Source organism: Trichosurus vulpecula, chromosome 3 (assembly GCF_011100635.1).
Source record: "Trichosurus vulpecula isolate mTriVul1 chromosome 3, mTriVul1.pri, whole genome shotgun sequence".
NCBI classification, from domain to species: Eukaryota; Metazoa; Chordata; class Mammalia; order Diprotodontia; family Phalangeridae; genus Trichosurus; species Trichosurus vulpecula.
In genome coordinates this window covers 46,186,749-46,213,819 of record NC_050575.1, presented here as the reverse complement: position 1 = coordinate 46,213,819, position 27,071 = coordinate 46,186,749, and the positions used below count along the sequence as shown (strand labels likewise).

Sequence of the window (27,071 nt, the reverse complement as noted above, 5' to 3'; positions counted from 1 at the left end):
TACAAGTAGTCATACCCAAACAAAAAGCTCAAGGGTGAAGTAGCTGGCTGGGAACATGGCCAGGCAGCGAAAATGGTCTCAGATTCAGACACAGACTTTGGAATCTTTCTTTGGTGACAAAGAACACCAAAACATACAGCCAGAAGAAGTCAACAAAGTCAAAGAGCCTACATCAAAAGCCTCCAAGAAAAACATGAAATGGTCTCAGGCCATGGAAGAACTCAAAAAGGATGGGGAAAAGCACATTAGAGGAGTAGAGGAAAAACTGGGAAGAGAAATGACAATGATGTTGAAAAAACCATGAAAAACAAGTCAATGATTTGCTAAAGGAGACCCAAAAAAATACTGAAGAAAACAACACCTTGAAAATAGACTAATTCAAATGGCAAAAGAGCTCCAAAAAGCCAATGAGGAGAAGAATGCCTTGAAAGGCAGAATTAGCCAAATGGAAAAGAAGATCAAAAGACCACTGAAGAAAATACGACCTTAAAAATTAGACTGGAGGAAGTAGAAGCTAGTGACTTTATGAGAAATCAAGATATTATAAAACAGAACCAAAGGAATGAAAATGTGGAAGACAATGTGAAATATCTCATTGGAAAAACCACTGACCTGGAAAATAGATGCAGGAGAGAGAATTTAAAAATTATTGGACTACCTGAAAGCCATGATCAAAAAAGGAGCCTAGATATCATCTTTCAAGAAATTATCAAGGAGAATTGCCCTGATATTCTAGAGCCAGAGGGTAAAATACAAATTGAAAGAATCCACAGATCACCTCCTCAAAAAGATCCCAAAAAGAAAACTCCTAGGAATATTGTCATCAAATTCCAAAGCTCTCAGATCAAGGAGAAAATACTGCAAGCAGTCAGAAAGAAACAATTTGAGTATTGTGGAAACACAATCAGAATAACACAAGACCTAGCAGCTTCTACATTAAGGGATCAAAGGGCTTGGAATATGATATTCCGGAGGTCAATGGAGCTAGGATTAAAACCAAGAATCACCTACCCAGCAAAACTGAGTATCATGCTCCAGGGCAAAACATGGACTTTCAATAAAATAGAGGACTTTCAAGCTTTCTCAGTGAAAAGACCGGAGCTGAATAGAAAATTTGACTTTCAAACACAAGAATCAAGAGAAGCATGAAAAGGTAAACAAGAAAAAGAAATCACAAGGGACTTACTAAATTTGAACTGTTTTGTTTACATTCCTACATGGAAAGATGATGAGTATGATTCATGAGACCTCAGTATTAGGGTAGCTGAAGGGAATATGCATATATACATATGTGAATATGTATGTGTATGTATACATGTATACATATGTATATATATAGAGAGAGAGACAGAGAGACAGACAAAGGGCACAGGGTTAGTTGAATATGAAGGGATGATATCTAAAAAAATAAAATCATATTAAGGGATGAGAGAGAACTATATTGAGAGAGGGAGAAAGGGAGAGATAGAATGGGGTAAATTATCTTGCATAAAAGTGGCAAGAAAAAGCAGTTCTGTAGGAAGAGAAGAGAAGGCAGGTGAGGGGGAATGAGTGACTCTTGCTCTCATCAGATTTGACCTGAGGAGGGAATACCATACATACTCAATTGGGTATCTTACCCCACAGGAAAGGAGGAGGAAAAAGATAAAAAAGGGGGGATGATAGAAGGGAGGGCAGATGGGGGAGGAAGTAATCAAAAACAAACACTTTCGAAAAGGGACAGGGTCAAGGGAGAAAACTGGATAAAGGGGGATAGGTTAGGAAGCAGTAACACATAGTCTTTCACAACATGAATATTGTGGAAGGGTTTTACATAATGATAGGCATGTGGCGTATGTTGAATTGCTTGGCTTCTTAGGGAGCGTGGGTGGGAAGGGAAGAGGGGAGAGAATTTGGAACTCAAAGTTTTTAAAAACAGATGTTCAAAAAAAAAAAGTTTTTGCAAGTGAATATAAATAACCCCTGGTTCACATACCTGCTTTCCAATTTCAACAATGTGGGAAAGAGCAAATAATTAACATGTGCATATGCACATACCACAGAGAAAGCATGCTTGATAAAGGTATGAGAAGGGAACAGGCTTTGATAAATATTATTCTATAGCAGTTATTTTTAATGGTCCTGTTTGGTTTTTCAAGTCCTTCATAAAGTGACCAATTCTTACCTTTCCAGTTTTCTTGCCCCTTAATCACTCCATGGATTCTGTAACACAGTGAGAGTAGCCTCCTCTCCTGGCTGTTCCTTGCACACACTCTACCTCCTGACTCAGTACTAAGTCACATGTAGTGGGAGAAGTTTGCTGAGAGGAAAAGGAAAGTGTGTCATAAGAAATGCTCAGAGAGCAGTTAGAGCTGAGAGAAAGAACAGTTATGTGCTGTGCTGTGTTTGTTGGAAGGTCCCCAGCAGGGGGGGCAGAAGGTTATGAGATGGCAAGGCTCCATGCTGTGATATTGTGTTTTAACTTCTTTGCTATGATGATAAAGTAGGCTTACTGGTTTGGGGAGCTGGTTGCTGCTTGGATGGGTTGGACTTATTGGTTATGGGATTTGGTTCTTTGGTGTCTGAATAAATGTTGTACTCCTTCTACCTTTTATATGGAGTCTCTCATATTTTGTGATACAGAACTATATAGGCATATTCACAATTTTTGTCAATGTTGCTAATAAACAGGGATGATTCTATTTAGTTGCATGTCTTGTAATACCACAAAGTCTAGAGAATTAAATTTGAGGCTCACCTAATAGATAATGTTTATACTGCATATATGTCAGTAAGGCAAAATTCATGACCTGGAGGATGACCATGAGCATGCCTGTATGGTTCAGAATCACAAAGTATGAAAAACTCTCTAGGCAGAAGGCAGAAGAAGAATAACATTTATTTAGACACCAAAGAATCAAATCCCAGAACCAGTAATTCCAATTTGATATAGCAGTAATTGTATTCCAGAACCAGTAAGCCCACATCAATGTAGCAGCAAGGAGATTAAAACACAGTATTACAACAAAGAGCCAAGTCATCCTATGACCTTCCTTCCCCCCCTCACCCCTGCTACAGCCTTCCCATAAACAATCACTCACAAATCCGAACTGTTTACTTGACTGTGTCCTTTCCCCCCTCGGTCCCCTGGTCTGCAGCTCTCTGGTCTCCACTCTCCCCTCAGCACTCTTTTTCTGCAGCTCTGTGGACTCAGAGTTCTTACTCCTTCAGCTGAATTCTTAAGTCTGCAATAGCAGTGTGAGGAGAAGGATACACCCTCAAGAACTTTACTTGGACACTCTGTATTGACTAGAGATTGACTTGCTTTAACCTAGAGGTGGATGGTATATTGTAAATAAGTGTTTTGGGGATAATACTGAATGATATGTTTTGTTATGATTTAGTTCCCTGAATGTGATTGCAATGCTTAACGATTCTATTTGTTCCAGGATCCATGGCCATTTAATTTAGATTTTGTTAGGCCAAGGATCCTGGAGGGGTGGGTTACGTAATGGCAAGCAAAATGGGACTTTTCACTGTTCTTTGTTTGAATGGGGCAGGTCCAATGGGATCTTCTGTCTTGGAATGTTTCTCAGTATTAAGACAATCAAGAGTCATTGAATTGTATATGATGTGGTACTGGTGGTCGGAGCTTTCCCACATTGATTCCCCATACTCTAAATGGTGGGCCTCAAGTGCCCCAGGGCCCTGAGACAGGTATATAAGATCTGAGATTGGAGTTTGACTTCCGGGAGGTACACTCACTGAAAGAATGTGGGTGACAAGATTCTGGGCAAGCCGTTGAACCTGTCCCCCCCCCCCACTGGCTTTGTAACCCAGATAGATGTTGGTGCTTCTCTAGTAGCTATGAATTGTGATTTGATCAGACAAGGTTTGTCTGTTGATGTTTGTAATTTCTGTTTGTGTTTGCCTTGAAGTTCAGGGGGCTGATCCTTTCCCCCAGAACTAAGAGAATGATATACATATGTTCGATTAAACTGAGATTGTTAACCCCTTAAAGTTGCTTTCCTTAGAAAAGCAGATCAAAGAACCTGTGTTAGCAGCCCTCTGTGTGCTGGTTGTTGTTGGTCTTACACAGCCACAGTAGCTGCTAGCAAGGCTGTAGCTACAGCATACTGTAAGTGTTACAAAGCAGCACTTCTTAAACTGTGGGTCATGACCCCATAGGGGTTGTGAAACTGAATGTGGGGGTTGCGAATGAGATGTTTCTGATAGTGCCTGCCCTGATGCATCACACTCTGGACATGCCATCACACTCTGGACGTGCTGTCACACTGTGCCAATGCCAACGAATGCTGCCAGAAACACCTCGGCTCAGATTCGAGACTATTTTGTTATGAATTGCAACATTTTACAGTGTACATACAGTTTTCTGCTCTTACAGAAACATAAGTTTAATTAAAGACTTTTAATATTTTCCTATCGTCATTCCTCAGCGTTTAAGTATCAAATTAGAATATTTTTGGATTCTATTGTGTTAGAATGTTTGATTTTAAAAATCACTTCTTTTACAGAAACATAAGCATGTAATTGCAGCAAGACAAAAACCCTTTAACAATATTTCTCCACCATCACCAGATGTATATGTGAACATCAATTTTTTAAATTAAGCACAAATGTAATTTCATAAACTAAAGCTAGTATTTATTTGAGAAATTATTAGCAACAATTATTTATCTTTTAGGATAAAAGTATTTTTCTGTTATGAATAAGTAGCTAAATTTAGACAGAAGAGGTAAAAAATACTGATGATAATGTGGCAGTCTTTGCTACCAGATTTTAGTACAACTAAATTTACAGGAAAAAGAAAATATGTCGAATAATTTTTCCAATACGGATTTACTTATAATAGTAGTGTGGAAAAACCTCTTTGCTTAATTTGTAATGAAGTTTTGGCTGCAAAGAACATGAAACCAGCCAAACTAAAATGACATCTTAATACCAAGCACGCAGCATAATGCAATACACCAAAGGAAACTTTTGAATGACTTTTAAAATCTTCAAAGAAGAACAATGTTTTGAGAAATTTGTTACTTCAAACAAAAAAGTATTTACTTGCAATGTGTGAAACTTCTTATATAATTGCAAAAACTAAAAAGCCCTGCACAATATGAAACACTCTCCTGTTAGCTGCTCCTATTAAAATGTCAGAAATAGTTCATGGGAAGAAGTATGGGGATGAAATTTATAAAATTCCTTTATCAAATTATACTGTGTCCAAAAGATTTTCTGACATTATTAATGACCAATTCCAGCAGCTTACTACTAGGCTTAAGGGCAGCCCAAAGTTTACCATTCAGTTAGATGAAACAACTGATAATTCTAACATGGTACGGTTGTTACTTTATGTAAGACAGGTTTATGAAGGAAGCATACATGAGGGAGTATTGCTTTGTTGTCCTTTGGAAGGGGACACAAGAGGTAGATATATTTTAAAGTTGATGAATTTTTCACAAATGAAGGTTTACAGTGGAAAAATTGCTTTGGAATATATACAGACAGTGCTGGGGCAAAGATGGGTGAAAATATTGGATTTGTAGCAAAAGTTAAAGCTAGGGCCAATGAATATATCACTCTTACTCAGTGCATGATCCACTGGGAGGCACTCATAGCCAAAGAATGTCACCAGAGAAAAATGTGCTTCATGATACTATCAAAATCATTAACTTCATTAAAAGCCTTAAAAGTCCATGTCTTTGGAAAGACATGGTTACAAAAGCTTATTACTACATGCAGGCCTCTCAAGAGGGTAAAGTTTAATCAGATTGTTGAAATTGAAAGATTGAATTGTTATATTTTTGACTGAGCAGAACTCTGATTTTGTTAATTTCTTTCATAATGACATGGCTTTCAAAGCTGTGTTATTTGTTGGATATTTTCAAAAACTCAATGATTTAAACACGTCACTTCAAGGAAAAAACTGTAACATATTTATGTTAAAAGATAAAATTGAAAGTTTTACTTTAAAAGTTAACATATGGAGGAATGGGGTGGAAAATGGTTCTTTAGAAATGTTTACAGCTACAGATGATTTTACAACTGAAAATAACCTTCCCAAAGATTTAATTGTAAGAGTTATAATTGATCACCTGAAGTGCATGGAGATACAATTTCAGAAATACTTCCCTTCCACCCTTCTAGTTTTTGTTGAGAGTATCAACATGCTTCTAGTCACCCAGATAAACAACTTCAGGGTTCTGACTCCTTGACCCTTACTTCCCTGGCCTGATGAGTTGCCAACTCAACTCTACTTTGACCCTATCTCTCAAATTTGTCTCCCACCTCTCTCCATTCACTCCTGCCACTGCTGTTACCACAACTACTGTAGTTCTGGTCCTCATCACTTCTCTTCTCACTGATACAATAGCCTCACTAATGCAAGCCTCCTAATTGGTCTCCCTACTTTGAACATATCTTTCAAACAGCTGTCAAAATAGCTTTCCTGGGGTCTGACCATGTGTAGTAGCAATTTAGATTTGAAGATCCTTCCCACCCATTAATAGGCCATGTGACCTGCTTACATCACAGGAAGGCTAAGTCACATGTGGTAGGAAGAGCTTCCTGACAGTAAAAGGAAGTTACATCATAGGAAATGCAGAGGGGCAGGGGGAGAGGGAGGGAGAAGGGAGGGGGTAGAGAGGAAGGGAGGAAGGGAAGAAGGGGGGGGGGGGAGGAAGAGAGAGAGAGAGCGCAGTTATGGCTGCTAACGGCCGCCACTGGCCGCTGTCGTAATGATTAGAACTGAACAGGCTGACTTAGCTGCACCGTGAGTTTGTTTTTGGGAAGGCCACAGCAGGGGGTCTGAGAGGTTTTAGGATGGCGAGGCTCCATGTTGTAATATTACATACTGAACGTTTTACTGCTCTGATAGATTGGATAAATGGCTTGTGGGATATGGTTCTCTAGTGTTGAATAAATGGTTTACTTCTTCTACCTGCTATGTGGAGAGTCTCATATACTTTGCGATATAGAACCACACAGGCATTTTGACAATTATCATCTACATTGTTATTATTGCCTTACTGATATACCATGTCATTCTCCCAATCAAGAAATTTTATGGACATTTAACCAACTTGAATATAAAATACAAAGTCTTCAGTTGGCATTTAAAGCCATTCACACACAACTTGTTTCTAGCCTACCTTTCCAGACACTCCACAATATTCACTGTATATACCTTAAATCCCAAACTGTCCTACTTGCCTCCTGAAGCTCCGTATTCCATCTTCTGCCTCTGTGTCCTTAAATAGGTTGTTGGACCCAGTCTGGAAGGCACTGTTTCTCATCTTCACTTCTTTTAATCCTTGGTTTCCTTCAAGGCTCAGCTCAGGTGCTACTTTCTACTGGAAGCCTTTACTGATACTCCCAGTTAGTGCTCTCTCTTTTTTCAAATTATATTGTATCATATTTAATTGCCTAACACAGGGTCTATTAATTTTGAACAATTAATACTTGCTGAAGAAATTAGCAATATCTAGCCAGGATGGTTTATTATAGCAACATGAGATTCATAGAGTATTAGATATGGAAGGGTTCACTCTGATCTGATGTATGTCCAATTCTATCATTTTATAGATGAAAAAACTAAGAATCAGTGATATGAAGTGATTGACTTGTCCAAGGTCCCAATGCTATAAAGCCAGAACTTCTCATTCAATGCTCTTTCCATTATACTAGATCGCATCTTTCACTAACATGAACTATCAAAAGAAAACCAGCAAAATACATTTTCATCTGTCTTGATTGCCTTAGGAGGAAAAAAAGTATCCTTTAGATATTCAACGTAACACAAAATAAATGTTGGATAATTTATGTATAGTAGTCAAAAAAATCAGAAGACTAGAGAAATAAAAAAAAGAGCACTAAAGTCAGGAAATTTGGGCTTGAATCCTGGTTTTACATCGTTCGTAGAACTGAGTAAAACTACTGAACCCTCCCAGGACAACCATTTCCCTGCTTGTCAAATGAACAGGTTAAACAAAACAATCTAAAAATTCCCCTAGAAAGTCATTAAGGGAATCATCATCAATGGCTTATTTATATGCCCAGTAGTGTTCAAATAATAAAAGAAGTGGGAAGCAAGACTCTAGCTGTACAGGATCAAGTTATATAAACTACTAAGATAAAAAAAATGACCTCAAGACTCATTCAGAAAATACAGCAATTTACATCTGATTCATATTTATTTGACACAACTCAGTTGCAATTATGTTCTTTCAGCATGATCCAAATTCAAATTAAAGAGTTTATTTTAATTTTTCTCCTACTCCTACACTGTCACCAAGACACTACAAGGAGAATCTTATACTGGATTTGCATCAATTCAGGGTGGCTGCAAAACAACTTCAACTTTGACAATACCATACACACCCTTTTTGCATCTCACATGATTTTTATTTTTGGGTAGACTCCTATTCATAGATATACAGACCTCCCTGAGGAAACTCTCACTCTACCAATGCTGATCTGGTAGGTATACCTGCTCTGCAACTTAGAAGCTTACAGAGTAGCCTGGGGCACTGAGAAGTTAAGTAACTTGCCCAGAATCACACACCCAGTATGTGTCAGAGATAGGTCTTGAACTCAGCCAGGTTTTCCTAACTACAAGGCTGGCTTTCTATTCACTACACCATTTGCTTCTCATACAAAATATTAAAAAGTAATGTTTTAAGACAAATCAATAGTATATAATCAGGCCCAAAGCCCAACTTCAATAGAATACTCATCTCCAAAATGAACACTGTCAATCAACAAGGAACCTAACAGGACAATAGCTTAAGTATGTAGATAAAATAAATCTACAAAATCATTAGCATTTCCATATATTATTGCAACAAGAAAGCAATGATAAAAAACTTTATTAGAAATAAATACAAAACCAATAAAGTAGATAAACCACTGGATAATATGATTTAAAAAAAAAGAAAAAAGAAAATCAAATTACCAGTATTAAAAATGAAAAGGGTACATGCACAACCAATGAAGATGAAATTAAATAATTATTAATAGCTATTTTGCCCACCTTTATGACAATAAAACTGACAGCCTAAATGATATGGATGAACATCTACAAAAACATAAATTATCCAAATTAACAGAAAAGGAAATAGAACTCTTAAATAACCTTATCTTAGAAAAAGAAATTGAACAAGCCATACATGAGCTCCAGAAGAAAAAAAGCCCAGAATCAGATGGATTCTATCAAACATTTAAAGATCAATTAATTCCAATTCTACAAAAACTGTTTAAAAAATAGGTAAAGTAAAATTCTATCAAATTTCCTCTATGATACAAATAGTGTTTTGATATCTAAAGCAAGGAGAACAGAAGTAAAGAAAGGAAACTATAGAATACTTTCCCTAAGTGATACAAAAATTTTAAATAAAATACTAACAAGAAGCAATATATCGCAAAGATCATACGCTATAAACATGCTAGTTAGGGCTGGTTCAATATTGGGAAAAATATAATAACTGAACATATCAACAACAATACAATAAAAATCATATGATTATTTTAACAGAAGCAGAAAAAGCTTTAGACAGAATTCAATCTCCATTCTTATTTTAAAAACAAACAAAACACCAGAACGTAGAGGAATAAATGGAACATTTCTCAAAATAACTAGTATAGCTCTAAACTAAAAGTAAGCACTATCAGTAATGGGGATAAACTAGAATCCTTTCCAGTAAGATTAGGGGAGAAGACGTGTGTCTATTATCATGATTATTCAATACCATACTAAAAATGCTAAATATATCAATAAGACAAGAAAAAGAAATTAAAGGAATAAGCCTAGGCAACAAAGAAACAAAGCTATCACTTTTTGTAGATGATATAATTGTATACTTAAGAAAATCTTAGAGAATCAACTAAAAAAACTGAAGTAATGAATAACTTTAATAAAGTTGCAGGATATAAAATAAACCCATATAAATACAAAGTATTTTTTTTATATAACCGACAAAACCGAACAGGAAGAGATAGAAAGAGAAATTCCATCAAGAATAACTTCTTGTTGTTCAATCATGTCTGACTCTGTGACCTCATTTTGGGTTTTCTTGGCAAAGATACAGGTTTGCCATTTCCTTCTCCAGCTCACTTTACAGATGAAGAAACTGAAGCAAATTAAGCAGATTACGTTACTTGCCACTGTCACACAGCTAGATGTCTGAGGGCAGATTTGAACTCAGGAAGATGAGTCTTCCTGTCTCAAGACCCTGCACTCTATCCACTACACCACCAAGCTGCCCCCCATTGCAGTAATGTCTGATTCTCTGTGATTCCATTTGGGGTTTTCTTGGCAAAGATACTGATGTGGTTTGCCATTGCCTTCTCCCCGTTTTACAGATGAAGAACTGAGGCAAACAGGGTTAAGTGACTTGCCCAACATCACACAGATAAGTGTCTGAGAGTGGATTTGAATTCATGAGGATGAGTCTTTCTGATTCCAAGCCCAGTATTCTAATCACTGTGCCTCCCAGATGCTCCTTAAAAATAACTGCAAACAGCATAAAGTACTTGGGAGTCTACCTGCTAAGGCATACATAGGATCTATGTGGATGCAATTTCAAAACACTCTTTTCATAAATAAACAACAGATCTAAGCAACTGGAGTAATATTAATTGCTCCTGGGTAGGCCGAGCTAATATAAAAAAAATGACAATTTTACCTACATTGATTTACTTGTTCAGCATCATAACAATCAAACTACCAAAAAATTACTTTGTAGAGCTAGAGAAAATAATAACAAATTTCATCTGGAGGAACAAAAGGCAAAAAATATTAAGGAAACCAGTGAAAATAAATACAATGAACAGCAATATTGTAAAGACGATAAACTGTGAAAAACTTAGCTACTCTGATCAAGACAACGTTCCAAGACAATGACAAAAGACCCCATGATGAAAAATGTTATCCATGTCCCCAAAGAAAACTAATGGACTCAAGAGTATTTTCTGATAAAGTTCTCATTTCTAAAATATTACAGAGAACTGAGTCAAATTTATAAAAAACAAGTCATTCCACAAGGGATACATGGTCAAAGGATGCAAACTTACAGTTTTCTAAAGAAATAAAAGCCTTCAACAGTCATATCAAAAAAATGCTCTAAATCAGTAATGATGAGAGAAATGCAAATTAAAAGAGTTCTGAGCTACCACCTCACACCTATTGGTTGGTTTGGCTAACTGACAAAAAACGAAAATAACAATGTGGAAAAACTGAGACACTAATGTCCTACTGGTGGATCCAACCATTCTGAAGAACAATTTGGAACTATAACCCAAAGTGCTATAACACTGTGCATACCTTTTGACCCCGCAATACTGCTAGTAGGTCTATACCCCAAAGAGATCAAAGAAAAAGGAAAAGGACCTACACGTAAAAAAATATTTGTATGGGGCCAGAGCCAAGATGGTGGCTGGAAAGCAGGGACTAGCATGAGCTCCCCGCTGAGTCCCTCCAAAAACCTATAAAAATGGCTCTGAACCAATTCTAGAACTGCAGAACACACAAAACAGCAGAGGGAAGCAGGGCTCCAGCCCAGCACAGCCTGGATGGTCTCTGGATGAGGTCTATCCCACACACAGCTGGGAGCGGAGCAGAGCACAGCAGAGCCCAGCGTGGGCGGTATGGCCAAACCAGACCAGGAGCCAAAGTGAGCTGCAGCAGTTACCAGACTTCTCAACCCACAAACACCAAAGACAACAGAGAAGGTTAGTGGGAAAAGCTGCGGGAGTGGAAGGAGTTCATGGTTCAGCCACGCCCCAGAGGCAGTGGAGGTGGGGCAGCTACAGAACTACAGCTGCAGTTGCTTCTGGCCCCAGGCCCACCTAGTGGGAGGAATTAAGTGCCAGATCAGAGCAGGAGTGAAGAGCCTGCTGAAGATCTAAGTCCAGTCCAGGTTGGGGGTCCTTGGGGAAGGAGTGCTGGGGTGGCAGAGCTGGCACATCCCCCCAAGCTTGGAACATAGAACTCTTTAGTCTACAAGCAGTCATACCCTGCTGAAAAACTCAAGGGTCCTTGGCTGGGAATATGGCCAGGCAGTGAAAACGCACCCAGATTCAGTCTCAGACTTTGGAATCTTTCTTTGGTGACAAAGAAGACCAAAACATACAGCCAGAAGAAGTCAACAAAGTCAAAGAGCCTACACCAAAAGCCTCCAAGAAAAACATGAACTGGTCCCAGGCCATGGAAGAGCTCAAAAAGGATTTGGAAAAGCAAGTTAGAGAAGTAGAGGAAAAATTGGGAAGAGAAATGAGAAGGATGTGAGAAAACCATGAAAAACAAGTCAATGACTTGCTAAAGGAGACCCAAAAAAATACTGAAAAATACACTTGAAGAAAACAACACCTTAAAAAATAGACTAAGTCAAACGGCAAAAGAGCTCCAAAAAGCCAATGAGGAGAAGAATGCCTTGAAAGGCAGAATTAGCCAAATGGAAAAGGAGGTCCAAAAGACCACTGAAGAAAATACTACCTTCAAAATTAGATTGGAGCAAGTGGAAGCTAGTGACTTGTTGAGAAATCAAGATAGTATAAAACAGAACCAAAGGAATGAAAAAATGGAAGACAATGTAAAATACCTAATTGAAAAACCACTGACCTGGAAAATAGATCCAGGAGAGATAATTTAAAAATTATTGGACTACCTGAAAGCCATCACCAAAAAAAGAGCCTAGAAATCATCTTTCAAGAAACTATCAAGTAGAACTGCCCTGATATTCTAGAGCCACAGAGCAAAACAGAAATTGAAAGAATCCACTGATCGCCTCCTCAAATAGATCCCAAAAAGAAATCTCCTAGGAATACTGTCGCCAAATTCCAGAGCTCCCAGATCAAGGAGAAAATACTGCAAGCAGCCAGAAAGAAACAATTTGAGTATTGTGGAAACACAATCAGAATGACCCAAGATCTAGCAGCTTCTACATTAAGAGATCGAAGGGCTTGGAATATGATACTCCAGAGGTCAATGGAGCTAGGATTAAAACCAAGAATCACCTACCCAGCAAAACTGAGTATCATGCTCCAAGGAAAAATATGGATTTTCAATAAAATAGAGGACTTTCAAGCTTTCTCAGTGAAAAGACCAGAGCTGAATAGAAAATTTGACTTTCAAACACAAGAATCAAGAGAAGCATGAAAAGGTGATCAAGAAAAAGAACAAGAAAAAGAAATTGCAAGGGACTTACTAAAGTTGAACTGTTTTGTTTACATTCCTACATGGAAAGACGATGTGTATGATTCATGAGACCTCATATTAAGGGAGCTGAAGGGAATATGCATATACATATATATATATATATATATGTTTATGTATATATGTATATGTGAGTGTGTATGTATGTACATATGTATGTGTGTGTATATATATGTATACAGAGAGAGAGAGAGCGAGCGAGAGAGCGGGCACAGGGTGAGTTGAAGATGAAGAGAAGATATCTAAAAGATAAAATCAAATTAAGGGATGAAAGAGGAATATATTGAGAGAGGGAGATAGGGAGAGATAGAATGGGGTAAATTATCTCGCATAAAAGTGGCAATAAAAAGCAGTTCTGTAGGAAGAGACAAGAAGGCAGGTGAGGGGGAATGAGTGAATCTTGCTCTCATCAGATTTGACCTGAGGAGGGAATACCATACATACTCAAATGAGTATCTTACCCCACAGCAAAAAAGGAGGAAGAAGAAGATAAAAAAAAAAGGGGGATGATAGAACGGAGGGCAGGGGACAGGGTCAAGGGAGAAAATTCAATAAAGGGGGATAGGTTAGGAAGGAGCAAAATATAGTTATTCTTTCACAACATGAGTATTGTGGAAGGGTTATACATAATGATACACATGTGGCCTATGTTGAATTGCTTGACTTCTTAGGGAGAGTGGGTGGGAAGGGAAGAGGGGAGAGAATTTGGAACTCAAACTTATAAAAACAGATGTTCAAAAACAACAAAAAAAAAGTTTTTGCATGCAACTAGAAGATACACAGGCAATGGGGCGTAGAAATTTATCTTGCCCTACAAGAAAGAAAGGGAAAAGGGGATGGGAGGGGAGTGGGGTGACAGAAGGGAGGACTGACTGGGGAACAGGGCAACCAAAATATACGCCATCTTGGAGTGGGGGGGAGGGTAGAAATGGGGGGAAAATTTGTAATTTTAACTCTTGTGAAAATCAATGCTGAAAACTAAATATATTAAATAAAAAAAATTTAAAAAAAGAAAACGAAAAGGTAACTGCTAGAAATCAGAAATAAAAGTTACAACATATGGTTAAAATGAAATGTTTAAAAATTCTGGTTAAAAAAAAAATAAAAAACACAAAAAATATTTGTAACAGCTCTTCTTGTGGTGGCAAAGAATTGGAAAGTAAGGGAATGTCCATCAACTGGGGGATAGTTGGACAAGTTGTGGTACATGACTGTGATGGAATGCTATTGTGCTTTTAAGAACTGATGAAGAGAATAGTTTCAGAAAAACCTGTGAAGATTTATATGAACAGATGGGAAATGAAATGAGCATAATCAGGAGAATACTGTACACAGTAACAGTAATATTGTAATGATAATGAACTGTGAAAGACTTAGTCACTCTGATCAATACAATGATTTAAGACGACTCCAAAGGACTCACAATAAAAGACTGCTATGCATCTCTCAAGAGAAAACTAAGGGACTCGGAGTGTGAAGAATATTTATTTTCTTTTTCTTCCTTTTTTCCCCCTCTAACACGGCTAACGTGGAAGTATGTTTTATATGTCTTCATATGTATAATGAATGCATATTATCTCTTGCCTTCTCAACTGGAAGGGAAGGAGTGGAGATAATTTGGAGCCAAAAATAAAAACTTGTAGAAAAGATATGTTCAGCCTCTTTTTTGATCCTAGCTTTAGATTTCTGATTGGTTCTTATAACAACTATCATTTACACAGCATTATATTTATTAACTCCTTTGATTCTCACAACTCTGTGAGGAAGGTTCTGTTATTCTCATTTTAGAGATACGGAAACTGAGGCTGAGAAAGGTTAAGTGACTTGCCCTGGGTCACACAGCTAGATTAAGTTTCTGTGGTATCATTTGCACTAAGATCTTGACTCCACATCCTGTACTCTATCCATATACCACCTAGCTATCTTAACGGCTTTATAGCAACATTCACAACATATACTATGACCAGACTGGAATTATACCAGGAATGCAAGGTTGGTTCAATATTAGGAAAACTATAAACCTAAAAGATTACATTAACAAAAATCATATGATTATATCAATAGAAACACAAAAGGCTTCCAACAAGATATAACAGCCATACTTGTTAAAAAAAAATGTTAAAAAATATGGGAATAAATAGGCCTTCCCTCAAATGATAAATAGTATCTAAAACTAAGAACCAGTATTGAATGTAACGAGAATAAATCAGAAGACTTTCCAATAAGACCAGGGACGATGCAAAGATGTCTCCGATCACCATCAGAGAAGTGTTAGCTATGGCAATAAGACAAAAAGATGAACAGAATAAGCACAGGCAAAGAGGAAACAAAATGATTGTATTCTGCAGATGACATGATAGTTTACTTAGAAAATCTTAGAGTCAACTAAAAAATTAGTAATTTCAGCAAAGTTGTTGGATATAAAAGAAATCACCAGCATTTCTGCACACTATCAATAAAACACAGTAGAGATTTCATTTAAAATAGCCACAGAATATATAAAATACTTATGAGTCTACCTACTAAGACACACAAAGGAACTAAATTAGTACAACCACTAGACATTCACTACGAAAATAAAGTCAGACTGGCATAATGGAAGAATGAATGGGTACACTGAGCCAATATAAGATAATGGTGAATAATACTTTATATAGTACCATAGCAATCAAATTACCAAGCAGTTATTTTATACAGCTAAAAAAATTTACCTAGAGGAACAAAAGGTCAAAAAACTCAAGAGAAATAACAAAAAAGAATAAGATGGAAGGGGGCCCATATAACAAATTATACTACAAACCAGCAGCAGTGAAACAATTTGCTACTAGTTTAAAAATAGGTTGACTAATGTAACAGAATAGGTATAACATACAGAAGCTAATGAACAGTAGTCTAGTAAGTGATAAACCAACCTAAAGACCCTGGCTATTACTGGACAAAAACTGCTGGGAAAACTGTTAGGTAGTCTTGAAATCAGATCAACATCTCATACTATATACCAAGATAAGCTCTAAATGGACACATATAACTTAGACATGAAGGGTGATATCACAAACAAATCAGAGGAGCAAGGAAGAATCACCTTTCAGATCTATGGAGAAGTAAATACTTCATGACCAAACAAGGGATAAAAAGGATCATAGAAAATAAAGGGGGCAATTTTGATTACATAAAACTAAAAAGGTTTTGCACAAACAAAACCAAAACTAGATGTCATCCTTGACTTTTAACATCACCACTGCCAATCAATCAGTTGCCAAATCCTGTCAATTTTACCTCAAAAACATCTTTCCTATAATCTCCCTAAATTCCTCAAATACTACCACCACTATGATTACAGGCCCTAAATCACTTCACATCTAGATGCGATCTAGTCCAATAGCCTTCTAATTGACATCCCTGCTTCCCAACTCCAGTTCAACCTCCACTCAGTGGCTAAGTGATTTTCCTTAAGTACTGATCTAACTATATTATCCACTTTCCCCCAATAAATTCCAATGACTCTCTGTTAACTACAGGATCAAATATAAAATTCTGTTTGGCCTTTAAAGCCCTTCATAACCCGGCCCCCTTCTACCTTTGCAGTTTTCTTATACCTTATTTCCCTCCATATTCTCTGCCATCCGGTGACACTGGAATTCTGGCTATTCCCTGGACAAGACATTCTTATTCTCTAATTCGTTTATTTTAATTGGTTATCCTTCATGCCTTTGAATGCCTGCACTTATCTATCCCTACCTCTTGACTTCCTTAAAGTCTCACTTAAAATGCTAGGGTCACACAGCTATATCAACAGGATTTTTTTAGGGAAAGGGATCTATTAGCACAAAAATATTTATAGCAGCTCTTTTTGTGGTGGCAGAGAATTAGAAATTAAGGGGATATCCACAAACTGGGGGATGGATGAACAAGTTGTGGTATATGATTGTGATGCAATACTATTTTTGCTCTAAGAAATAACAAGCAGGATGGTTTCAGAAAAACCTGGGAAGACTTACATGAACTGACGCAAAGTGAAGTGAATAGAACCAGGATTGTACATACTGTACAATATTGTACATAATAACAGCAATACTGTAAGGATGATCAACTTTGAAAGACTAAGGTATTCTGATCCAAGATAATTCCAAAGGACTCATGTGAAAAATGCTATCCACCTCCAGAAAATGCAAACTGATCCCTATCCCAACCCCCCAACTCCCACCCCCCACCCCCCAGCTAAAGAAGCTTCAGTCCTAAAGTGGAAGACCCCTGGTGTGGGGCTACACCAGCATTGCTGCTGTCACCCCTGCTGCTACCTGCCAGAAGTCAGAACCAGAGCCCCACTGGGATCCTACTGCCCTCTACTTCGAGTCATTTTGTGTAAAGTGAGAATTACTGGTATACTGTGTTTTACTTTTTCTTTTGTGTGTTTTGCAACATAGTTAATCTGTAAATATATTGCATGACTTCACATGTATGATATATTGTTTGTGTTCTCAATGGGTAGGGCAGAGGCAAAAGAAAGGGAGAATTTGGAACTAAAATTTTTCAAAAACCAACGTTAAAAATGTTTTTTACATGTAGTTGGGAAATGTTTAACAAAAATGTTTTTAAAGAAAGCTTTTCTGACACCCCTTAACTCTACTATCTTCCCTCTAAGACTATATCCAGTTTACCCTGTATATATCTTGTCTATTCATAGCTATTTGTATGTCGTCTCCCCCATAAAACGAGCTCCTTGAGGGCAAGGACTGTTCTTTCCTTTATCTGTACCCCAGTGCTTTGCTGACTAATTTAAATAAGAGCCACTCCCTAAATGAAAACAGGTCTAAGAGGAAAAGCAGACAGTTTTCTAAGGAATATATCTAACCTTTCAACAGCCATATGAAAAAAATGCTCCAAATCACTAATTTGAGAATTTGAAGCAACTCAGGTTCTATTTCACATCCATGTGACTGGCAAAGCTGACTTTAATGACAAATATTGGAGGTACTATGAGAAAAGTGGTTATACCTAACAACTCTTCTGGCTACTGGCATTTTACATACCAATTTTCAGAGGTAACTCCTTAGTCGGCACCCAAAAGGGCTTGTGATTCAAGAGTGAGCAGAGGCGCTGGCAACGCAAGCGCTCCGACCCCTACTCATTCTCTTCTCTCACAACCCAATTGGGTTGTGATTGGAGCAGTTTTAGGCATAGATTTTAGAGTTTGTGCCAGTGTTGGAGGAGGAATATTTATAACAGGATAGACTGAAGTGTATTTAGAAAGAAAAGAAGTGGCTGTGGAAGAGTATGAAATATGGAAAATTTGGAGAGGGGAGTCCAGAAGTGCAGTGCTGATTATAATTATGTGATACAGCACAGCAGGAAACAGAAGAATAGGAAAAGAGACCCTAGTTCAAAGTCTTCTCAAAACACCTCTCTCAGCATTATCCTGGGGAATCCTTCCTTCACAACCAGTTGATGGGACCAGCTCATGGAGAAAATCAGTTGTAGATAGGAGTGTTGAGCCCGCAAGGATGGGTCTGGTAAAGGTAGGGAACAGCTTCAACTGCACGGGCCACTCTAGTCTCTCTACAGCAATGAGGCAACAAGTCATCCTTACTCAGACAAACCTTGACATTATCCAACCCTAGGAATACAATGGGAGTGTCAGGTTTGGGAAAAATCAGTAGTCCAGTTAATACTGGAGAAGTAAAAAACACTGAAAAAGCACGGGTCATTTGATTGGAAAAGGTTGTAAATGACAAGGCAAAGAGTTTCAACTTTTTCCTATAGGAAATTTTTAGAGATTTGTGAGCAGAGCAGTGACAAGGTTTGATCTGTGACTTAAGGTTACTTTGGAAGTTATGTAAAGGATGGATTAAAGGGGATATAGTGGAAATAGAAATATCAATTGGGAACCTACTATCCTCTCTGAGTTCTAGTAGGTCTCAAAGCTCCAATGTAGTTTTGAAGTGACAGAAAACATACCTGTTTAAAAACTCTGTAATCAGAAAAACCTCTTATAAATGTAATTATTTACTGAAATATATCAACCAGCGATGAAACTCAATGTTTGCAGCAGTGCCTAAACACAGACTAGAGAAACAAACCATTTAGTTATTATCTTCAACCAATGAAAAGAATAACTAAACCAATGTATCTTTCAAATTAGTCACTCGATTATTATGCCAGGGCATGTATAACCAAAAAGTTACTTGTTTGAACTTCAAAGTAACAATAATATTCTGAAACCTCAAAGTACTTCTATGGATAGGTAGATATAAATTTACAATAATATCATGTAACTCACAAAGAATTAGAAATCCAATCCAGGAAATATTAATAGAATTCTGGACTTCCACTTCCAAGTGATGAGACTGGTAACATTACCTCTCAAACTATTATCATCAAAGCACTAAACTAACTTGACCTATCCTCTAAAATTTCTCATAGGACTCCTACCAGGACTTAGGAGTTCAAAGTAAGGTGAGGGTAAACAGAAAGGGCTCAAAATCAAGTGACACTCTGTCTTTAAGGCTGATTTGGCAACAATGTTGGGGTTTTTTTAAATCACTGTATTAATCCCATCAGCATATACTTTTAAGTGAATTTGGATAAATATTTTATATAGAGTAGTTATAAAATTACTTCAGTACTTAACTTTTTACACATTCCTTTTAAAAACTGTCACCTCCAGGAAACCATATTGAAAACAACGAAATGAAAAACAGAAATGAAATGCCATGTATTTGTCACTGACAGGACACAAAACAACTATGCAGGATGATCAAGGAAATAAATCTGTCATATTCTTTCCTCTGGAAAATCAACAAAATTGTCCACTTCAGTAAAGCCTGTACAGCCTTATTATTAGTTGCTAACTCTTTCCAATCCAAATATAACTAAGAATTCCTTTCTTTACCATATACAAACAGTATAACAGTATATATGCAGTATATTGCATAAACAGTTAAGTGTTAATGAATAAAATCTAGAACTTAAAACCGATCCATCACAAAGATAAATCTAAGCTGTTTCTCTTGGTCCAAATATTTTGAAATTTGGAAAAAGGCAGATATAATGTACTTAAATGGTGTTGCACTACAAGAGGAACACACAAATCTCTGCCTGTCTCACACCCACATAAGCAGAAAGCAGGATACCTTCAACCCAACCACACGAATCTAAGCTCTCCACAGCTTCTTCAGCATGCATCTTCACTGGCTTGGACACCTCCCCAATCTCAGCTGCATCTAGCACTGGGATGCACACAAGCGCTGACACACCCCTCACCTCCCTCCCCACCCTACCCCGCCCCCGCCCTTTCCCCAAGCCCTCTTCCCCAGGTAACCATCAATCTTTTCCACGCTCTTACAGGCCTACGCTTGCTGTCTAGTCTAGGTTTCTCTCCATAATTCTATCTCAGACCACCAGGAGTGCTCGCCGCCACTTGGCACCGGAAGCCTGGCCTCTTTAGGACCTATTACCTCCCTCCCTCCGCGAATCTGGCTCTTTCTTTGCGCCCACCCACCTCCAGGTCCCTCACCGCCCGCCCCCGCAGCCAATCGAGCAGGATACTGAAGACAGTCCTCTCCCAGGGTTCCAGCATATAGAGCGCGGTGACGAGCAGATACTGGTAATAGAACCAAGACATCTGCTGCCAAGCTCTTCCGAGCGTTATGCCGGCCATCGGAGCCTCTGCCAAGAAACCTATCTTCCTCCGGATGCCTCCTGCTTGGTCTACACACCCACTCCCGCCAGCTAAGCGTGGTCTCTGTCCCTTTAGCCTACCGAAACATTACGTCACCCCGCACGCTCAGCTCCGTGTGCGAGCTGACGTCAGCCTCGCGTTCCTCGGGGCTCTTGATTGGCTGGACGGCTTGCGGTGGTTGGATCGCACCGCTTGCCCCTGTTTCAGTGCTAAAGCTTCTGTAACCCAACTATCTGGATTCCTATCTTCTTTCTCGCTGTGTTAGCCCTGATTGTGCAGCGGCTGGAAGGGCATCGCATGGAGGACTCAGCCTTAAGATAGATGTGAATAAGAATGCCCTAAACAAGCCTTAGCTGAGTTGAAGGAAAAAGTTGATAGAAGTTAGCTGGAGTGGCAGGAGAACTTTTAAAGGTAGCCAAATCATGGTCAAAGATGGCCAAGGGAGAGGACCTGGTAGTTTGCCCCGAGTGTGCCCTGGCTTCCTTAGAGCCCGGCTGTACATCTTAATCCTGAAACTACCACCACTACGGGACTACTGTGACCTGGAGTGTACACCCAAGTTTAGAGCCCACCATTAATCCCCTTTATATTCTTGTCTTTGTCTCTGTCCACACTCTGTAATGGCTTGAAACAGCTTAAGGCATAATTCTGGGTAGATTGCCCAAGGCTAGTCCCCTGACTCCCCCTTCCTCCTGATTCAGCATTCTATATATTGTCTCTACATTGCATTATGTGCAAGGATCAGTTGCAGGGTACGGTAAAAGTTTGTGTTAAGGAGACCCCCCCACCCCCCCTTTCCCCCCTTCTCCCCCCCCTGCCGTTACCAAATAGCCCCACACCTTGGGTTATGGTGCAACTATTCTGCTGACCAAGCTAGGTCCCCTCCACTCAGACCATAGCTTATCAAGTAGGGGTTACTTTCTGGGAAATTCCACACTGAACCCTCCACCTAGTTACTGATCACACCCTAAGAGGGCACCCATTCTAGGAAGCTGACCACCCTGTGTCATAGGATGGTCGAACCCCTCTATCCTTGCACCATATTCCCAAATTAGCCCTGAGCTATGAATCTAACCAATGCCTGATCTTTGCTTCTGTAAGTCATTGCATCTGCTAGCCACCCTCCCTAATTGTGTAATTGTGGTTTTTGCCTTCATAAGCCTGTAAGTCTCTCAGTTCGGGACTGCCTGATTTGAGTGCATACGCCAGGTACTGGTGTGCTCCAGCAATAAATCCACACTTAAATTTACCTTGAGGCGCAGCTAGGTGGCGCAGTGAGTAAAGCACTGGCCCTGGAGTCAGAAGCACCTGAGTTCAAATGTGAACTCAGACATTTGACACATTTACTAGCTGTGTGACCTTGGGCAAGTCACTTAACCCCAATTGCCCTACCTTCCCCTGTGCAAATAAATTTACCTTGAACCCAGGTCTCATCTGGCTGTTATTTTCCACATAACATAAGCATCTACCTATTGTTAAGTTCTTTCTGACTCTTTCGGGACCCCATTTGGATTTTCTTGGCAAAGAGACTGGAGCGGTTTGCCATTTCCTTCTCCAGCTTATTTTATAGATAAGGAAACTGAGGCAAACAGGGAAAAGTGAGCTGCCCAGGGTCAGACAGCTAGTAAGTTGTCTGAGGTGAGATTTGAACTTGGTTAGATGAATCTTCCTGACTCCAAGTACAGCATTCTATCCGCTGCACCACTTAGCTGCACCTAAGCATTTACCTACTTTTACATTTTTTAAAGTTGTATGTTTCCACAAGCGAGGACCAGATCACGGGAGAGGAGAAAAGGGAAAGGATCCTTTGTAGCTTCAAGTCCAACTGCAGACTTGACATCCGCATTCATTTCCTTATCCTCCACGAGGTTAGAGTTGGGAGAGATGGTTTACATGTGAAAGAATTCACTTAGACCTTCTCTGTAGCCATTGGGAGCTTTATTTACGCAAAAGCAGCGGACCTGAAATTTAATGAGCTAAACAAAGTCCCTGATACAGGAAAAGAACCAGACATATAGATAGAAAACTATACAGCCTGTAGGATGATTTTAGGGTTTCTTATGGGGGTTAGAGATTTAGGGACAGGATAAGTCTTGCAAGATAAAGACACAGGACAAGGACAAGAATGACACAAGATAAGGGAGACAAGGAAATCTGATGACCCAGGATAAGGTGAAGTTTTATGGTCTTTCAAGAAAAGGGTAGGAGACTTTAGGGCACCAGGGAAAGAGCAACTCAATCCTTAGGGCACCTTTGTATCAAGAGACTTTAGGGCATCTTCAGGTTAGAGGGGCTTCACAAAGTCAACCCTTAATATTTTTAACTCTCAGGACACTGTTATCCACATCATTTTCCCACTCAACAGGAGAAATCTTTCAGAAAAAGGGCAAAGGTCATTGTCTTCAGTAGCTGCTTCCTGCTGAACAGGGGCAGAGAGTCCATTTTGGGAGCTAAGAATAGGTTGGAGAGGGGTGGTCTGTGTGGGGGTGTGGAATGTGGTACCAGATGAGTCCAGGGTGGAGAGAGGCAAACCACTCAGGGACACTAAGGGTAGGGATTGGTATCCTAAGAGCTGAAAGTGGAATTTCTGCTGGTGAGAAGACACAAAACAAGCCAGGAGGTTAAACAAACACGGATCAAATATAAGAGCAAATAAAATGATTCAAGATCAGAATGGGTGAAAGAAGGGAGAAGGAGCCATGATCCCCAGGAAGAGGTAGGGGGAGATACCAGGCTTGAGTGGATGTCTTGCATCCAGAAAGCTGCTTGTAGTGTCCTTCAAGTGCTCAAAGGATAAATTCCATGCAGAGTTTCCAGGGAATAGGGGGAGAGCTATGGGGAGTAAGCTAGTATCCTGGGAATGATGTTGACACACCCAGCAATCATGTACTCTACCCAGTCCCACAGAGTTCCCTATTTAAATTAAGGCATTAGACTTCCAGTCCTGTGGAAGCAGGCCTAACCCTAGGCACAGGGTGGGAATCAGGAATCAGTGGATTAGGAACAGAACCGGTTCCAGGTGGGACCCAGAACACAGCATAGCTAGAAAGCACAAAGGCAAGTCCCCATGATGAGGGGCTTCAATGCATAGCCTTTGATCACTTTTCTGGCTAGTCTTGCCCTGTGTCTTATCTGACATCTCACATCCTGCCTCCTGCTTGCTTCATCTGCCTCAGCACTCCTGTCTGCCTCACAAGCCACCCAAATGATTTTGAGAGAGGGACAAAGTTGCTGTCCCTACCTGAGTAGGGGTGGGGAGGGGAGTAAAATGAGGTGAAGCAGCATCCAGGTGATGAGGAGAGTGTGGAACAGGTATCCCTGTTGCATGGCCAGGCAATAGTCTAGGAGACACAAATCTAACAGACAAGTTCAATATGCAGGGCCCAAAGATAAGGAACATTAAAAGTGACAAAAAAAAAAAAAGAAATCAAGAGCCCTATGGTGCTATTATGCAGGATTATCTGATCTTTTTTCTTTTCTCAAAAGTTTCCACTCTGATTCCAATTCCTGTAGGAGGATCAGATGCTATTGAGGATCTAACTCTATGCATGTAAATATAAGTAACAACACTTTGCAGGTAGAAGCTTTCTACCCTTGTGTTCAATAGTTATACAGATGAATTTACTTATAAGAGCTGACTTTTACTCTAGTCATCATAAAAGACTTAGGAGGATCCATAAGTAATTAATTCCAAAACAGTGCATATCAATAAATTGCTTGTAATAAAACATGTTTGTACCACAGAACGCACAGTATAAACAGGTATTATTTCTATAATAGTAACAAACTTTGAATGAAGTTGACTTTTTTATTAATGCAAAAGTATTCCATAAGTTACCACCCTCTGAGAAAATTGCACTGAAATTCTTTTCCTTGAACTGAAGATGTTTCTGATCTAGTTTCAGTAATTATTAAGTAACAGCTAGGTCCTTCAATCAGGTGTACCAATATCCAATTTTGAAATATTTAAGGACCTTATTCCATACAGACATATGTCTGGTAACAGGCAGATAACTAGGCCAAATACCCATTTACTAAGCTGTTTAAGATATAAAAAGGAATATAATCTCAGGCTGAATAGCTCAGATCTTAAACACTGACTTTGTTATAGTAGCTCAGATGTATCCCAGCCTTAGTCTATGGGATAATGATTCAGAAACATGATGTTTGTACCTTTTTCTCACAAATTTCTTTTCTCTTTGTCTAATTATTCCCATATCATTCAGAAAGAATGTTCTATTCCAGGGATTTAATCTTTCACATGGCTACGCAGGAGTACTAACTTACCCAAATGGGTAATATAACTACACATTCAGATTGAAAACAGCAAGATTTCACATACTTCACATCTTATACTGACCACTTGCTTTGAATACAGAAATTTGCCATAAAAAGGAAAGGCAAGGACATGATTAGATAAAACATCACAGTTTTCCAACTATGTAGTATCAATTCCATCTCATTGCCAAACTGAAGAATACTCAGATGGGAAACATTCCTTTTCAAAGGAGTACAATGGGGAAACTCGGCCAGGAGGATCCCATCCTAGTTGAGGCTAGGATTGTCCTCTCAGCTTTTCCAGACACAGACCTCTACCTGTAACAGTCACATTCTCTCTGAGTAGCTTGTGTCATTACTCTCAGATGGTGGATTATTTACTATTGATTATTGATGGCGGATCAGAGCAGGACTGAAGAGCCTGCTGAAGATCTAAGTCTAGTCCGGGTTGGGGGTCCTTGGGGAAGGAAGAGTGCTGGTGTGGCAGAGCTGGCACATCTCCCCAAGCTTGGAACATAGTTCTCTTTACTCTACAAGCAGTCATACCCCAACAAAAAACTCAAGGGTCAAGTTAGTTGGCTGGGAACATGGCCAGGCAGCAAAAACGCACCCAGATTCAGTCTCAGACTTTGGAATCTTTCTTTGGTGACAAAGAAGACCAAAACATACAGCCAGAAGAAGTTAGCAAAGTCAAAGAGCCTACACCAAAAGCCTCCAAGAAAAACATGAACTGGTCCCAGGCCATGGAAGAGCTCAAAAAGGATTTGGAAAAGCAAGTTAGAGAAGTGGAGGAAAAATTGGGAAGAGAAATGAGAAGGATGCGAGAAAACCATGAAAAACAAGTCAATGACTTGCTAAAGGAGACCTAAAAAAATACTGAAAAATATACTGAAGAAAACAACACCTTAAAAATAGACTAAGTCAAATGGCAAAAGAGCTTCAAAAAGCCAATGAGGAGAAGAATGCCTTGAAAGGCAGAATTAGCCAAATGGAAAAGGAGGTCCAAAAGACCAATGAAGAAAATACTACCTTAAAAATTAGATTGGAGCAAGTGGAAGTTAGTGACTTGATGAGAAATCAAGATATTATAAAACAGAACCAAAGGAATCAAAAAATGAAAAACAATGTGAAATATCTCATTGGAAAAACCACTAACCTGGAAAATAGATCCAGGAGAGATGATAATTTCAAAATTATTGGGCTACCTGAAAGCCATGATCAAAAAAAGAGCCTAGATATCATCTTTCAAGAAATTATCAAGGAGAACTGCCCTGATATTCTAGAGCCAGAGGGCAAAATAGAAATTGAAAGAATCCACTGATCGGCTCCTCAAATAGATCCCACAAAGAAATCTCCTAGGAATATTGTCGCTCCCAGATCAAGGAGAAAATACTGCAAGCAGCCAGAAAGAAACAATTTGAGTATTGTGAAAACATAATCAGAATAATCCAAGATCTAGCAGCTTCTACATTAAGAGATTGAAGGGCTTGGAATACGATATTCCGGAGGTCCATGGAGCTAGGATTAAAACCAAGAATCACCTACCCAGCAAAACTGAGTCTCATGCTCCAAAGCAAAATATGGACTTTCAATAAAATAGAGGACTTTCAAGCTTTCCCAGTGAAAAGACCAGAGCTGAATCGAAAATTTGACTTTCAAACACAAGAATCAAGAGAAGCATGAAAAGGTAATCAAGAAAAAGAAATTGCAAGGGACTTACTAAAGTTGAACTGTTTTGTTTACATTCCTACATGGAAAGATGATGTGTATGATTCATGAGACCTCAGTATTAGGGTAGCTGAAGGGAATATGCATATGTATATATATATATATATATATATATATATATATATATATATATATATATGTTTATGTGTATATATATGTATATGTAAGTATGTATGTATATAT

At 38.8% G+C, this 27,071-nt stretch overlaps 1 protein-coding gene across 1 annotated transcript in view; it reads right to left on the bottom strand.

The window, feature by feature from the left end:
• The window catches only part of LOC118840879 (serine palmitoyltransferase small subunit A), a 39,083-nt gene extending 18,118 nt beyond the window's left edge, over positions 1 to 20,965 (bottom strand). Inside the window, exon 1 of the mRNA XM_036748242.1 lies at positions 20,750 to 20,965. Coding sequence (XP_036604137.1) covers positions 20,750 to 20,861 — 112 coding nt within the window. The 5' untranslated portion in view covers positions 20,862 to 20,965. The remainder of the gene's footprint in view (positions 1 to 20,749) is intronic.
• Between the last annotated feature and the right edge of the window lie 6,106 nt (positions 20,966 to 27,071).